General features: G+C 44.6%; 2 protein-coding genes across 2 annotated transcripts; both read left to right on the top strand.

The window, feature by feature from the left end:
- Positions 1-93: 93 nt before the first annotated feature.
- Positions 94-8,426, top strand: LOC139216902 (26S proteasome non-ATPase regulatory subunit 11A). Its single transcript, XM_070848135.1, has 13 exons — positions 94-199; positions 935-1,036; positions 2,399-2,595; positions 3,922-3,979; positions 4,294-4,488; positions 4,692-4,836; positions 5,059-5,119; positions 5,588-5,650; positions 5,758-5,883; positions 6,131-6,166; positions 6,367-6,418; positions 6,699-6,842; positions 7,955-8,426. Exons 1-12 carry the CDS (start codon positions 109-111, stop codon positions 6,839-6,841), a joined length of 1,269 nt encoding a protein of 422 aa, XP_070704236.1. The 5' UTR covers positions 94-108; the 3' UTR covers position 6,842; positions 7,955-8,426.
- Positions 8,427-10,654: 2,228 nt separating this feature from the next.
- LOC139217197 (homeobox protein Dlx3b-like) lies at positions 10,655-15,451 on the top strand. Its single transcript, XM_070848506.1, has 3 exons — positions 10,655-11,006; positions 13,468-13,652; positions 14,990-15,451. The coding sequence occupies exons 1-3, from the start codon at positions 10,655-10,657 to the stop codon at positions 15,449-15,451; spliced, it is 999 nt and encodes a 332-aa protein (XP_070704607.1).
- The last annotated feature ends 395 nt before the right edge of the window (positions 15,452-15,846 follow it).

Here is a 15,846-nt window from a genome sequence, read left to right as displayed (position 1 = left end):
GCAGGCGGAGCTCGGCATCACCGGTAGGGGGCAGCATTGTTCCGACCATGTGAACGACCTGACCGGAAAACAACCGGGCAGAGCGGAGCGGAGGCAGGCAGAGGAAAGATGGCAGCCGCGGCAGTGGCTGAGTTTCAGAGAGCTCAGTCTCTTCTTGGAACAGACCGGAATGCCTCTATCGATATCTTACATTCAATAGGTAAATATAAACTACATAGTATGGCATTGGAGAGAACATAGTTGTATGCTCAGACGCTAAAGCAATACAGCCCTCTATCAAATGTGGAGCAGCTGGGTTAGCCATCTTTGCTGTTAGCCAGCTAGCAGCTAAGCTAGGTTAGCTAGCCCAGTGCTGGCCGTGTCTTTTTTCCTCGTAGCTTGCACAGTGAGTCAGCAGCAGTGGGCTAGCCGGCTAGAAGCATACCGGCTAGCTTATCAGACAAGCTAACGTCAGCTAGCCTGGCTCATTCATTTGACTGGAGCTTGGGTGACAGCTGGCTAGTTAACATTAGCATGCAGCTAACGTTGTTAGCAGCTAGCTTTGCCCCGTCTTGTCAGATGTCAGGCCGTCAAAGAAATTCATTTGAAACTGAGTTGACTCTCTTAGCATCACCTACTTTGTCACAGCTTTTACTTCATGCTCATGTACCGTATCATGTCTTATGTTGATTACTAAAGCGCAGCTATGTCGCTGTCACTAACGTTTATTGTTTAATTTGACAGGTCCGATATTTCACAGCTTTCTGCTAGCCCCTTGGCTCCTCGCCATCCAACCAAACCTGTCCATGTTAAAACATGACTTGATGCTAGTCTCCAGAGACACGGGGAAGGATTTTGCAACAGCAGCATTCTTAATGTTTGTATATCGCGGCGATTCGTGTGAATACGGATCAGATTACATCATGATATGTGTTTGTGTGTGTGTGTGTTGTAGTGAAGCGGGACATCCAGGATAGTGATGAGGAGGCGGTTCGTGTTAAAGAGCAGAGCATCCTGGAGCTGGGTGGGCTGCTGGCCAAGACAGGACAGGCTGCAGGTAACATGATGTGTTCACACTTCTAGGTCCTGTTTGATTTGCGTGCCCACAATGCATTATGTGATACTGTTTAAATAGGTTTGTTTTGACTCAACACTACAGGTCTCAAACCCCAGCCACGCACACACACACACACACACACACACACACACACACACACACACACACACACACACACACACACACACACACACACACACACACACACACACACACACAAGTCATGACTCAGTGTCCACATGATGAAGAAGTGACACTCACTTTGGTCTAATTGGATTGTTCTCCTACTGACACATCTTGTAACGTAGTTTGATTTTGCTTACAATGAAGACTCACAAAAAAATTTTCTCTCCCAAGTTGGACAGATTTTTAACTTCTGTCCATTGTGATCTGGTATTGTGGTCAAATCGTGAAAGAGTGCTGTCAAATGTAAATATTAACTGTTCACCTCATCTCAAAAAAACTCTCTGTGAACCTCTGTGTGGCAAAGAAATATGGGTGGACTAACAAATCATGTCTCCTTACAAAGCCTTATGAGGGAATCCTGACGTCATTGGCTGCGGACTGCAACTGAGTCCATTGACCTAATATTTGTTCACAACACAGGACTTTTCCTTTGATTCAGCATAAATAAAAGTTGTTTTTTACACAAGTACAGGATCCAGGAGTAAAGGATACTGAAGGAAGAGATCGGATTGCTGTATTTATTGCAAAAAGCTGCCACATAGTTGTATGAAAGTGTCTTTTTACAGGCTGTATTAAGACATTGAGTCACTTTAGTACTAGATCAGGAATGTTTGTCAATGGAAATCTCTTAAGGAAGTTGCTCTTTAAGTTTAGATATAAGCAATGTCAGCAAACCTCTTGTAAGATATCTGTAGACTTTCTTGTGAAAAACCTTTTAAAAAAGCAATGTAACTGATGAAGGAATAGGCTTAGTGTCCTTAGGATTTAAAGTTTGTCCCTGCCTCAAATTTGGGCCAGTGGAAATGCTGGAATTCATCAGAACAATGGAACGGAAAGAAAGCATGACTGTCATGAAGTTAAGTGGCACTCTACAGGCCCAGGTTGGGTCCGAAATTGCTCCCTACTTGCAAATAAGACTCGATCAGAACCCCTAACTTTTCCCCAAATCATTAGACTACTTGAAATTTCTGTGATATTGTGATTAAAGAGTTTTAATTCTATCTGTTAGGAAACATTACAGAAGTAGCAGAGTGTTTTGCATCTCTTGAATAATCTGACTTACTTAAATAAACTGTTTGCAATCACTAGCCATTGTGGCAGATTGACCATAAGCTTATTTTCGACTGTTTTTCTATTTACACAGTTTTTTCTTCTTTCATTTCACCCTCTTCCCAGAGCTTGGGGGTCTACTGAAGTATGTGCGTCCCTTCCTCAACTCCATCTCCAAGGCCAAGGCAGCCCGGCTGGTCCGCTCCCTGCTGGACCTTTTCTTGGACATGGAGGCCGCCACTGGTCAGGAGGTAGAACTCTGTCTGGAGTGCATAGAATGGGCCAAGGCTGAGAAGAGGACCTTCCTCAGACAGGCACTGGAGGTGAGGCCTGGTGGTGTCGCAGGGCTTGTTCACATTAAGCGTTTTTGTTCAGCCTCTGGAGCTCTCTTTGTAGGTCGTTCATATTCAAGTGGCACTAGATAACTAGATAACTTTTCCAAACAAACAGCAATATGACTCACTGGTGCTGTTTGTCCAGCAGCCCAGACAGACAGGCCACCTCAATGTTAGGATTAGCTTGTCTTCTGGCGGCTGTCTGGTTTAGCGAGCTGTGTGGAAAAAAACTTTCTTGGGCATGAATCCAATCTCCCGGTCAAAGTGAAAGTGAAGTGTTCTATTTGAGCAGGAGTCTTCAGCAGCTGGACTAGACACAGCAGTGCAGTGCAACAGTGCATAACTTAGCAGATAGTCTAGCCCTTTTTTCTCATATCTAAATGATTGGGCTAAGAGTTATCTAATTTTTCCTAAAATTAAGACATAAATTAGACATTAGACAAATTAGCATTATTTGTTGTGTGTAATATTTTAAACTTCTCTGGCCATTTGTACAATACAGACAAAAAGTCATTCATCACCACAATCTTAAGTGTAAAGGGCAATCCCCATAGGCAGCTTTTTAGAAGTGTTTTTGATGTCCATAAATCGCGTCTCACAGAACAGACACGCCTCTGTGCCGATTCAAGTCCCTCCATGTTTTTTTACACTTTGAGTCTATTTTTGTGGCATTTAGTGGACAGACGGCTGTTTTAATCACACAGCCGTCCTACTGTTTATGTGTTTTGAACTCGCTGTGTCTCCATTGATCAAGGCTCCCTGTCTGTGTGTTAGCTGTATGTTTCATTTACTCTCACACACACACACACACACACTCGCCAGGTGGGCGGGGGAAATAAAATCAATAAATCAGCAGGCTACATGAAAACACTGTTGATTTCTTCCCACGGAGCTGACATGAAGGCTGTTCTAGTTCAGTAACTTTCTGCTGTTGGTCAGCCGGTGAAGGCAGGCCAGACACCGCTCACAGGAGCAGCTGCTGCCAGATGCAGGATGCTGTTTACAGAAGAAGGAGTCAGTGTGGATTCAATGACAGAACGATAACACGCCTTAATTTACTTTTTTTGGGGGCGATTTTTGCTCCAGCAGTTTAAAAACACTGTTATTAGATGTGAACTTTGTGTTGGGCCACTTTTTAAAATAATTAACCAACTGTTGATGGTTGTTGCATCAGATAATTATATAAGGAAGTTCTTGAAAAATAAGCATCCCTTCCTGTGTGTGTAGGCATATTATAAACTGCTCTTCACTACTCAGAACGTTTTGCGTACTTTTCCTGGGCCGTGAAATAACCTTGTTCTCCTCTCTCCTCAGGCTCGTCTCATCTCACTGTATTTTGACACAAAGTGCTACCAGGAGGCTCTACAACTTGGTAAGCGTTGTTTTTGGTTATATCGGCAGTTAGAGAATGTTAAGAGGACTAAAGAAACCTTGTTTATAAAACACAAATACAGGATGGATGGGGAATGTTGGCTTGAGGATGTTGTTTTCTGACCCCTGCAGTGCCCTTTTTTAGTTCTCATCCTCATATTTGGGGTAAAATTTGTCATTCTTCTAATGGGGGTAGTTTCCCATCCAAAAACAAAGGACTAAAAACAGCTCGTACACTGGGTCAGTGTGCCGACTAAACACAAAGGAACCCTACAGAAAGCAGTGCGCTGACTCTAAACGCCCTCCTCTCTCCAGGCTCCCAGTTGCTGCAGGAGCTGAAGAAGATGGACGACAAGGCCCTGCTGGTGGAGGTTCAGCTGCTGGAGAGTAAGACATACCATGCACTCAGCAACCTGCCCAAGGCCCGCGCTGCTCTCACATCTGCCAGGACAACCGCCAACGCCATCTACTGCCCACCCAAACTACAAGCAGCTTTAGACATGCAGTCAGGTACAGAGCAGGACTTAACCAAATCACTGTACTGCATGTAGCTCTAGGTGTACATTCTACTTGTTGAACACTACTTACTCCTTCAAACACAAGTAAACCAGAGTGTATAAGTTCATAAAAACATGGTAGGTGGAGAAAACTGAAGTAGCTATTTTCCATTGCAGTGAACCTGGCATTTATGTGTGTGTTTGGTTGTGTTCCAGGGATCATTCACGCAGCGGAGGAGAAAGACTGGAAGACGGCGTACTCTTACTTCTATGAGGCCTTTGAGGGCTACGACTCCATTGACAGCCCCAGAGCTATCACAGCCCTCAAATACATGCTGCTCTGCAAAATCATGCTCAACGCGTACGTGGTGCGCCACTCAGATACATGATAGACTGCCAAACCCACGCTCAGAACCACATCACGCTACACAGGCTTGCACATTTAAGAATAAAATAAGTATTCATCATGATACACGTTTTCTTTATTCAGAGAATGCTGGGTTTTAAACAATTTAATGTAAGACGTACAACTTTTTTTTTTTGCTCTGCTGTGTCTGATGTCTCTCTGTTATATCTGTTTCAGGCCAGAAGATGTCCAGGCCCTCATCAGTGGCAAGCTAGCTCTGCGGTATGCTGGCAGACAGGTAGCACTCTCCATTCCTAATTTGAATTTGATTCCATTTTAATTGCAATTTAACTGACCGTTTGCTAATCCCTGCCCCAGAACAGTGATGTTCCAATCGCAGCTTAGCCACAGTAACCAGGCACGGCCGCCACACCACCCTAAACACAAGCTAAGATTTTTAGCATGTCCGGCTAGCTCACTTACTACCTACATCTGACCAAGACCAAGAACACGTTATTAAATAACTACATTTGTGGGGCCACAAGGTGTGTCTGCTAGCTTCACTGTGAAGGTGTTTCCCACTGTGTGGAGTCCAGTCCTAGGTCAGGAGGTCTGTGCTTTATTGGCTTTGCAAAGGTTTACACTGCCAACAACCCCAATTTCTTTTTGCCTGGTGGACACAGCACATTATCCCATGTGTAGCCATTCTTCAGTCTCTCTTGATAAAGTGTGCCCATAACCTTTTGTTTGTATTGTTTTTCTACAGACAGACTCGCTGAAATGTGTGGCACAAGCCAGCAAGAACCGGTCGCTCGCAGACTTTGAAAAGGTTTGTGTCTACAGTTTGATGATGCCCTGTCACAGCATTGCGCATGAGACGGAACACCGTCCGTCTTTCTGTGTGCTTTAAATGTCTTTCTCCCACCTCCCCCCAAGGCACTAACAGAGTACAAAGCAGAGCTGAGGGATGACCCCATCATCAGCACCCATCTGACCAAGCTGTATGACAACCTGCTGGAGCAGAACCTCATCAGGGTCATCGAACCTTTCTCCAGGGTCCAGGTAAGCTTTTTTTTTTTCATTTTTAGTTCAGAAAAGATATGGGACCTTAAATATGCCGACTTTGCTCAGTGCCCCAGAATTCATCCAGATTTAGTTACATTATCTCAGCAAAGTAAGGAGTTAATAATGTTGTTGGTGAAAATCAGTGGTTGGTTATATTAAACTAAACATCCTCAGTAAATATGAGTAAGCACACTGAGAATACTTGGTCTGAAATCATTATGCTTGTCCTTCTTGTCTCGAATAGATAGCACACATCTCCTCCCTTATCAAACTCTCTAAGGTAAGACTTTGCTCGTCTATGTCAGCGTTTACACTCAGACTTTCACTTTCATTATACACAAGTTGCCTGCACTGCATTTCATTGCGCCGTCCTGTCCTATGTGACGGTGAAGGTGAACCCTAAACCTTGAAGCTCGATCCTTGTAATTCGCCAGCTTTTTACAGTGACCTACCTACAGTCTGACTGTGTCTGCCTTGCAGGGCGACGTGGAGAGGAAATTATCACAGATGATCCTGGATGAGAAGTTTCACGGTATGAGTCTGTGCAGCTCTGTTCGTGTGCGCTAAATATTGTGTTGTAGTAGTGTTTCCTTCTTTTTTGTGGTTGTTTCCAACGGACGGATGTGATTTGCACTCAAGCTAAAGTAATGCTTAAAAGATTTGGAGGTGTTTCATTGCCGTTGCTTTGTTACTTTGCCACAAATAGTTTTTTTGATGGGGGAAATTAACCAAGCTAATTGGGCGCTCCTGTAATTGGCAGCTTTTCACCCCCCCCCCTCTGCTTTCACCCCCTTTTTCACCCTCCCTAACAGGTATTTTGGACCAAGGCGAAGGTGTGCTGATTGTCTTTGACGAGCCAGTAGTTGACAAGACGTACGAGGCGGCCCTGGAGACCATTCAGAACATGAGCAAAGTGGTCGACTCGCTCTACAACAAAGCCAAGAAGCTAACATAAGGTCAGCAACAGATGTAAAGATGTTTCCAGCGGTGCGCGCCTGTCCACAGTCACTACCGAAAGCTGCTTTTGCCAGTCTGGCCCGGTGTACCAGCAGTTAGAATTTATACGAGCTGACTGAGCTGGCATTTGGCAATATGAAATATTTTGGCAAATTATAAAGGAACCTACATTAGCAGCATGTGCCAACAGCACTAAATGCAACTTGTATTGCATTAGTAATAAGCAATGTGACGACGTGATTAAAATAATATTATGTGTGTTAAGGCTATAAACGGAACCTCTAGTGGAGACCATTGAAAGGTGGGCGGAGGGAAGAAAGCGTGTGCGGTTTAATGAAAAGTTCGTGTGCACTCCAGTTTTAATATCAGACTGGTTTGAAAGTGTTTAATTGGCCCGACTCTAGTCTCTAAATAGTAAACAACTGATAAAATTGAAGTTTATTGAAATTAAAAAATGAAGTTGGCAAGTTCCTCTCTTCGTTTTCCACCCCCTGGTCGTCCCAACCTTGTGTGCAGGGGCTCGGTGTCGCCCCAGGGGGCCTGTCCCCTAGTTTTAGCACTAGTTTACAAGTTGCCACATACACTGTCCTGGTGTCATACATACTGAGCAGCTCACCAAATGTTACGAATGCAAATTCAGTTTAACTTTTTTTCCTGACTGATAGCCAACCCTTGTTAAGTGTTCAGATTAAAATGTACTATTTAGAAAGAACTTGCTGCAGTGGATGGTCAGCGGTCCCATAGAGAAGTGTTGCTGCCACACTATTAGAACATGGTGCGAGCTCTATTTGCCACTGCTGCGAAATGGTCCACTGCTTAGCACCGGTGTGTGGAGAGGTGCACAGACGCCACATTGTGCTCTGTATCTCATGTGTTAGGTTAACTTTTGGTAATACTTTTGGGATTTTTTTCACAACACTTAACTGATAGTATTCATTGATCAAAATTCTCAGTCACTTAACAGCTCGAGGGCTGATTATTAACATCCCGAATATTAATCCTGTCATATCTGTCTGTTAAATATAAGAATATATCTAACGTGTTTACTATAAACACAAGATTCTGTAAGATCTCAGCTTTCACTCTCCCCACTCAACCCCTTTCTGTGCAGAGAGAGTGAAACCATCGGTCCTCCTGTCCGGGAAGATGCGGGCCAGTCAGACCGCCGTTGATCGTTCACTTCAACCCGGGAGGGACGAGGGGAGGAGGACGAGGAGACCACGAACACTTCAACAACCCAGCAAGCAAACAAACCAGCTGACCAACTGAAGACAACCCGACAGAATAACACAAACTGAGTGGGTGGACGTGCCGCTCCTCCTAGTCCTCCCTCAGCCCTCAGCCTTCTGCTCTCCCTCCCTCCTGTCTCTTCCTTCCAATCTGACTGGGGTTGATCTGACACAACGTGCTCCTCCCTATGGACAAATCCAGGCACTGTGCCCCTCCTCTCTCCTCCCACCACTGGTTTTTACTGTATGTAAAATTGGACAAGTCTCCCTCATTTGTCCCCTCTGTTTCTCTCTGCACTGGCCATCAGGGAATCTTGTAAAATAACAATAAAGAATACATATACAGTACTTATACATACATGTATTATATATATTAACAAAAACAAAACAAAAAAAAAACCACACGCTCGGTCTGTTCTCGGAGTGTAACCGAGGGTAAACGTGGGTTGGTTGGTCTGTTTCTATCACCGAATTCTACCTGTTCCGTTCGATTTGCCAACCAACCCTGAAACTGAATGTCTGAATTTCTGTGATTTTCTGCGGTTTTGAAGAATCACCCCAGAGTTAAACTCGGTCACCTGAAGAAAGGCTTTGAAAATGGAGGCTGTCAGAACAACCCCTCCCTTCTCACATTCTTACTATGACCTTTGCCCCCACCCACTCACCCTTTTTTCACCCTGAGTGGTCTCACTCGCTCACAAGGCATTCTGGGATTCGTGGACCATACAGGGAATTTGCTCTTCTGTCCACTTGGGACCATGCCACAAGGAGAGGAGGACATTCATCACCCCACTGGGGTCTCCTATACCCCCCCCTGCCCCCCTGCCCTGCACTCCTACTTCCTGTTTGTATATAACATTGCCAAGCGCCTCTGTTCATCCAAGGCCCGATGTATTCACACTGTCCCCTTTTTTTATAATGCGTAAGAACAGAACAAACCTCGCCACCGAGAGCTTGGTCAGTCACACAAAGTGCTTTTGATGCTCGATATGTGACCGGAGAGGGAACTCTGCATCCTGAGATGTGACGGTTTGTCGTGCAGAAGAAGGCGGGTTTCGCTGAAGAAAAATCAAGCTGTACATTTCTGGGAACTTAATTTTGCAAGGACTCGAGGGTTTACCATATATGACATAGAGAAAGACAAATGCTAATAAAAAAATGTAAAAAAAAAAAAGAAACCTGACAGTTTTGTGATTTTAGGATCCTGGATATGAAAATGTGTCAGAGGTTTTTCCTCTTTGGTTCATTAAGCTCCTCTGTACTGTTGTGAGCTTCCGAGTGTCATATGAGGTTACATTGTTCTCAGTCAAGTGTTCCTGTGCCCTCGTATTGAGCTGACTTCCAACCGGGGAATGCTTGTGCAGTTGGCGAGGAGTATGTGGAAACATTGTGGTGTAGCTCACCTTAATTGAAAAAAAAAAATCTTCAACAATATGGTTTAAAAAACAATCTGCAAATCATATAAGATCTGAACAGAACACCTTTGTGACTGAGTGAATGGAAACACAGTAATGGATATATTGTCAGTGTATTGCAAAAATGAGTTAACAGGGAGTGCAGGTAATGTAGCTGGCGGTCACCTGGAGTCTTCTTGTTCCCATTTCATTTCAGTTCAAGACTCAGCAGTGACATCTGGTGGTGAATGTACGTCACTTCACTTCACTTCTATTTTTATTGTAGTTAGTATGTGTAGATTGTAAAAAGAGTGAAAAGGATTTTAGAACACATCTCAGATATACACAGTCAGGTTTGACTTGACACCGAAATAAATAACCCTCAGCTCGTTTTTCTATAGATTTGGTCTTTATTTAGTAACTGCAGCAGCCCCATGCAGTGTCACCACCATGTGCCCACTTAGGAATGCTACAAACACCCAAAGTTTATTGTAAGTTTATGGTGGCTGTTTTTTTCCTCTCCCCTGGGGCATGGGAGAAGCCAAGTCAACACATGTAAAGACGGAAAAGCTTTTTTTTAAAATAAGCCTTGATTAAGTGTAAATAACTCCCAACGTGGGTCGACAGCAGCACTTGGCTCCGTATCTGCATGTGAATGGGAGACGGCACCCTAAAGCTAATGCGTAAACACACCTTATCACATCCTCATTATGCGCGCATTGCTTCCTTAATCTTCCATCTACTCCGCCGAGAGTCGTGCCTGTTGTTAAGTCTCCCAGATATGTGGAGGTAAATGTTAGTTGGAGGACTTTTACTGGCTTGCCAACTGTTTACGCGCTCTGGTGCAGGCCCGAGGAGAGGCTTACTGGAGGTTTCTGTGGGGAGAAGAAGGGAGCCAGACAGGCGACAGTCAGCGCTGTCTTGGCCTCGGGGCAGAGGCAGGGAGCGAGCAGGCGAGCCAATGAGAAGGAGACATCCACTCCCCTCTGTCCTGCCCGGCTTGGCTCTGCTCGGCGCGCCCTGTAATTACGAGCTCTAGTTGGGTTGGGCGCCGCCACGGTGGACAGCCCGGCTGCTGCGTCAAGGGAGTTTGGGAACGCCAGCTTCAGACTGCGGGGACTTGTGAGCACTCCTGGGTTACAGTTTAGAGCAAACAACAACAACAACAACAACAAAAAAGGGCTGAAAATGAACGGGCAATCCTCACCTGCCTTCGAGGAGAAGAAGCCTTCCCTCCCCGTGGCTGGGAGCTCCATCTCGGCTACCAAGGATTCCCCGACCCTGCCGGAGTCTTCATCCACAGACATGGGCTTCTTCAGCGGCCAGAGCGCGCTCCACAGCTCGCAGGATTTCTACGCGGCGCAACAGCCGTACGCGGCTCAGCACATGAACCCGTACACGTACCACCACTATAACCTGAACGGGATGGGTGCTGGCGGCACCTACCCTGTCGCTAAGGCAGAATACTCCTACCCCCACGCAGCCTACAGGGAGCACGGCGCGTTCAGCAGGGAGGCACAGGCGACGCTGCAAGACGGAGGTACGTTAACGCCAATATGAAAAGTTCGAATGTCTCTAACCGGAGCTGGGGGGCAAATGACTAAAAACAACGTTACACAGAGAAGAAGTGATGTTTTCCCCTCCTGCTCAGCTGTATCAGACACCCTCTCCATCTTTGCAGAACTGGAAAAGCCACACTGACCACCTGAGGCTGATGTGGGACAAGTGCTCACGTCTTGCCATCTAAATTGCGCACGAGTTTTACGCACGGGGGGGAAAAATGAAGTTACTGTGATTTCACTGCTGCATGTTAGTCACATTTTGCAGCATTTAGTTGATGCTCTCTCAGTCTTGATCCTCCAAATCTCCAAACCATTAGAGGACTTGGAGACTTACTAAGGTTTAAAGTGAATGCAAGACGCAAGAGGGGGAGACCCGGGACTTGCCTGAAACACTCACTCCTGCTTGTTTGAGTTGTCTTTTCAGCTATAAAAGTAAAGTTTGTACCAAATGCATTTCTCCAAAACTATCTGAATTAATAGATCAACCATGGGGCTGCAGATGTAGCATTTATAATCAATAGAATTTTATTTAGCTGCAAGAAGAACTCAAATAAGCTCAATCTATCATTTATTGCCAGTGGAGCAGCTTCTTCTTTTACACCAAGGGCTGTGGGGGGGTGGTGGTGGGGGGGGGGGGGCAAGAGATCATTTCAGGGGAGCTAAAGGTTCAGCCTGGAGAATGACAAGCTGCAGGAAGTAAATTCTCCAAGTTATCGTTTCTTGTTGCTGTTTCTGTAACTAACCTGTTCATCATCTCGTCCTTGAACTTCTTTTAGATTTCATTCTGAAAGGAAAATAGAGTTCAGCCCAAAGGCCTTTGGATGGACGCCATGGCCTAGTTGTAGCTTGTGACTGTTCTACCTCACCTATATTTGGCACGAAGTAGTAATTCTTTAACACACAATTGGCTCATGTGCACTAAATAGATACACTAACTGATCTATGCTAACACAAATAAACTAATCGTACAGTATTATGAACAATATGGTAAAATACCAGTATTCACTAACAGTACAGGAACATAAAAGACAACATTTGGAACAAAAACCATCACTTAAGCTCCCCTACAGCCAGACTGCGTTCAAAAACCTTTTCTTCTGGCTCTTTTTTTTTTTTTTTTTGAGATTGGACAATGTGCAAACTACAGAGGGAAAACAAACCCGACAGACGGGTGTACTGTTTTTGACATTCCAGTTGGGAGTTGACTCTTGGAAATGGCCCCAGGGGACTTTGGCCCACAGCCACGTACGTCAGGTGTCACGACATGTCAGTTAGCCTTTGCCTTCGAATCATCCAGAGGGGACGGCGCCTTATCATGCGACGCCTGTGGCAAACAAATAGACAAAAAAAAAAATGAATGCACAAAGAGGTGACTCAATCAGGTGAAAAATATGACAATAGATAAAAAACATTACAAATAACTAATAATAAATAAACCCTCCAACAAGAAATAATAAGGTAATGATGACTAATGTGAGTAAAGTAGCAAATAGATGGGGAAAAATAAGTACGGGGCAACAACTAAGCAACAAATAGCAGCCAGATTTTTAGATGTAAATGCACCCCCACCCCCCTTAGAGTACTTCTTAATCTTTCCTCTATATTTCTTAATTTTCATTTATTCAATCAATTCAAAACACTTGTAGATACTTGTTTTTAATTGTAGAATGTAAACTCATAGAAAAGATACTGATTACATTACGTCAGTGTGCTCAGTGTAAGGTAGTGCAGACGTTTCAACAAGTTATAGAAACTGATAAGTGAAATTCACATTGAGTCTCTATTGACACATATGAAAATGTATGTTCATTGATGATAGATATGGACGAAGTATTAAAAATGAATTAGGATTATTTTAAAACATCTTAATTAAATCTGTTCAATGAATAAAACATGTGTAGATATTATGAAATATGATACTGAATTATGTTTCTGATATAAACTGCATATAAAAACTGTCTGTCTGGTCATTTTAAACGTACCGTTTCCCACCTTAAGCTCATAAATAATACATGTTCTGGTTGGTCGCATAACCAAAGGAAGACACGCACAAAAAAAAATCAGATACAAGAATAACAGCACGAACGAGGAGGGATGTATACACGCGGGCCTCTAGGCTACATGAAAAGCACCTATAAATCTCCGCCTCCCTCCCCGGCTGTGGGACACACTCAGACCAAAATTATAAGTTCAGAGTGCTGGCGGAATTTCTTTGAAATTTCGGGGTTGTAGCAGCCGTGGCTATTTTTGTGCTACAACCTCTCTGCACAAACTGCCCTGTGGAGGCCTGATACAAGCTCATTTCTCACTTCGTGTTACATTTTCCATGAAAAGGTGACGGCACCACGGCGTTTTTTAACTGAGAGCTTCTACAAACACACAAAAGGTCCCTACAGGAGTGCAGGAATATCACATGGCTTTGTACTGTTCCCCCCACAGTGAAGGAGGAACCGGACGTGGAGGTTCGGATGGTCAACGGGAAGCCGAAGAAGGTGCGGAAGCCTCGGACCATCTACTCCAGCTACCAGCTGGCAGTCCTGCAGAGGAGATTCCAGTCGGCGCAGTACCTGGCCCTGCCGGAGCGGGCCGAGCTGGCCGCACAGCTGGGCCTCACGCAGACACAGGTGAGGCTGCAGTTCAGCATATATGCTGAGTATATAATACAGTGAGAAGGCTTCCACTGAAATAAATCCAATACACGTAAATACATGCGTAAAAAGGCTTCAAATTGTACTTTTATACATGTGAAATGTTAAATTGGAGTGGCAGTTTAAAGTTGAGGCACTTAAAACAGTTGAAATTGAAGCACTGAAAGGATCTGAAATACTTTAAAGCGTATGAGCGTGACCCCTGAAAGCATTTGCGCTGTAGTCAGACTGTAAGTAAGCACTGACATTTGTAGAGTAACTGACCTGTCATTTGATGTGAATGTGAAGAGATGAAAGCAGTTGAACCGTCATATAAAGCAGCTGAAATGTGAACGTCCCATCGAATCGCCTGGGATAGTGTGAGTGCACTGAAAACAGCTGAAGTGACAGTTAATGTGTACGGATTGACGTCAGCTGGATGGACAAAGAGATTAGATTGAATTCATTTTGAAAAATAGTGGAAGTGTCGGATGCACAGGGCTGAAAAGCAGAACTTTTAATTGAAGGAGAAATTCCCGAGATAGTTGCAGAAGAGTGCAAACAGTTCTGAAGGGTGGTCGCCGATTTAGGGAATAAATACAACAGCGTACGATGCAAAACCGCTCTGTAACATTTAACAGAATAGATTAAGAAGAGAGCAGAACACAGTGCGTCTGGTCCAGGCAGCCCTCACACTTGTCACCGCTGTGTTCGTCTGGTTTATGCAGTCACACTGTGTCTGGCCCCGCGATTTACTGCCACATGAATCATCTTCACTCGGCTGCTGCTGAACGTCATCGTCCAATATCGAGCTTTGAGAAAACAAAGGCACGATCCCAGTCAGCGTGAAACCTGTGATTGTCCTGTCACTCGGCTTTACCGCCTTTGTGGACTTGATGTTGTTCCATTACAGCAGCTCTCACATTCTCTTCAAATTACATTTAAAGGAGTTGTAAATAATTGGGAGTAATGACCAGTAACAGATAATGTTTGTAAAACTATGTAATATCTATTATAACATACTTTTTACTGGTTGCATGTGATGAATAGTGTAGATCAGAAGTGGGAGAACAAACTTGATGACTATTGTACTTGCTTGTGTAAATCACGTTAATGAAGCAAGCCGACAGAACATTTCTGTAGAGCTGCATTACACGGCTGCAGAAGAGCAAGCTAAAAAGCATTCATGAAGTCCAATAGTCACAAGGAGATTTCCCTCCTGGGGATGGTGAAGACCAAAAACAGAGCTAAAACAAGTGAGGGAAGAGGGAAGAGAAGAGTTTTTCAGTTCTTTAATCTTGCGTTACCATAACATTTGATGCTCTTCCTTCCAGGTCAAAATTTGGTTCCAGAACCGTCGCTCAAAGTTTAAGAAGCTCTACAAGAATGGAGAGTTTCCACTCGGGGATATTCCTCTTGACCACAGTCCAGATGCCAGCGACTCCATGGCCTGCAACTCTCCTCCATCCCCAGCTGTGTGGGAGAACAACATGAGCAACAGTAACAACAACAACAACAGCAGCAGCAGCAGCAGCAGCAGCAACAACAACAACAACAACAACAACACAGGCAGCAGCAGCAGCATCAAGAGCAATGCCATGATGGAGCCTACCAGCAGGGGGCAGGCTCACTATCAGCCCGCAGTGGATTCCTCGCCTGCCTGCATGGGAGAGTACTCACACCAGAACTGGTACCAGCAGCAGGGTGCACATTTAGGTCTGCAGCAGTCGGGCCAGACGCACCACACACCATCAGCGGCGCCGGCAGCCACGCAGAGCATGGGAGCCGTCTACTGACACTGAAGCACGGACTCCACACAGCAGTCTGACTGCAGGCCTGCGGGATTTGTTCGGATGATTTTGAGCGCCGCTGTGACCAGACACACGTGACAGTGATCATTACGCACCAGTCATGACTATAAAACCTGACACACATGTTATAAAAAAAGAGGCTCTTCTAGTGCTGGTGCCCTGTTCCCCTCAGCTCTGAAGTTTATGAACTCATTACCCAGAAGTTAGAGTGGAGGGTGACTGATGAGGGTTTGTCAGTGCTGAGACTCTTACTGACATTTCAAATAACTGATGATGGATATTATTTTGTCTATTTAATATTTTTAATATAACCATATTTATGCCAAAAAAAACCCTTGCATTGAGTCAGTCTTTCCCTTCATTTTTTTCTCTCACACAGC

Source organism: Pempheris klunzingeri, chromosome 17 (genome assembly GCF_042242105.1).
Source record: "Pempheris klunzingeri isolate RE-2024b chromosome 17, fPemKlu1.hap1, whole genome shotgun sequence".
Lineage (NCBI taxonomy): Eukaryota > Metazoa > Chordata > Actinopteri > Acropomatiformes > Pempheridae > Pempheris > Pempheris klunzingeri.
This window is presented reverse-complemented; position numbering and strand designations above follow the sequence as displayed.

Excerpts from the sequence above, each read along its gene's own strand:
- LOC139217197 (XM_070848506.1), top strand. The coding sequence starts at position 10,655 with ATGAACGGGCAATCCTCACCTGCCTTCGAGGAGAAGAAGCCTTCCCTC. Across the intron at positions 11,007-13,467 it reads GGCGACGCTGCAAGACGGAG|TGAAGGAGGAACCGGACGTG; the intron begins GTACGTTAACGC and ends TTCCCCCCACAG. Across the intron at positions 13,653-14,989 it reads TGGGCCTCACGCAGACACAG|GTCAAAATTTGGTTCCAGAA; the intron begins GTGAGGCTGCAG and ends TCTTCCTTCCAG.
- LOC139216902 (XM_070848135.1), top strand. The coding sequence starts at position 109 with ATGGCAGCCGCGGCAGTGGCTGAGTTTCAGAGAGCTCAGTCTCTTCTT. Across the intron at positions 5,120-5,587 it reads TGCGGTATGCTGGCAGACAG|ACAGACTCGCTGAAATGTGT; the intron begins GTAGCACTCTCC and ends GTTTTTCTACAG. Across the intron at positions 6,167-6,366 it reads CCCTTATCAAACTCTCTAAG|GGCGACGTGGAGAGGAAATT; the intron begins GTAAGACTTTGC and ends TCTGCCTTGCAG.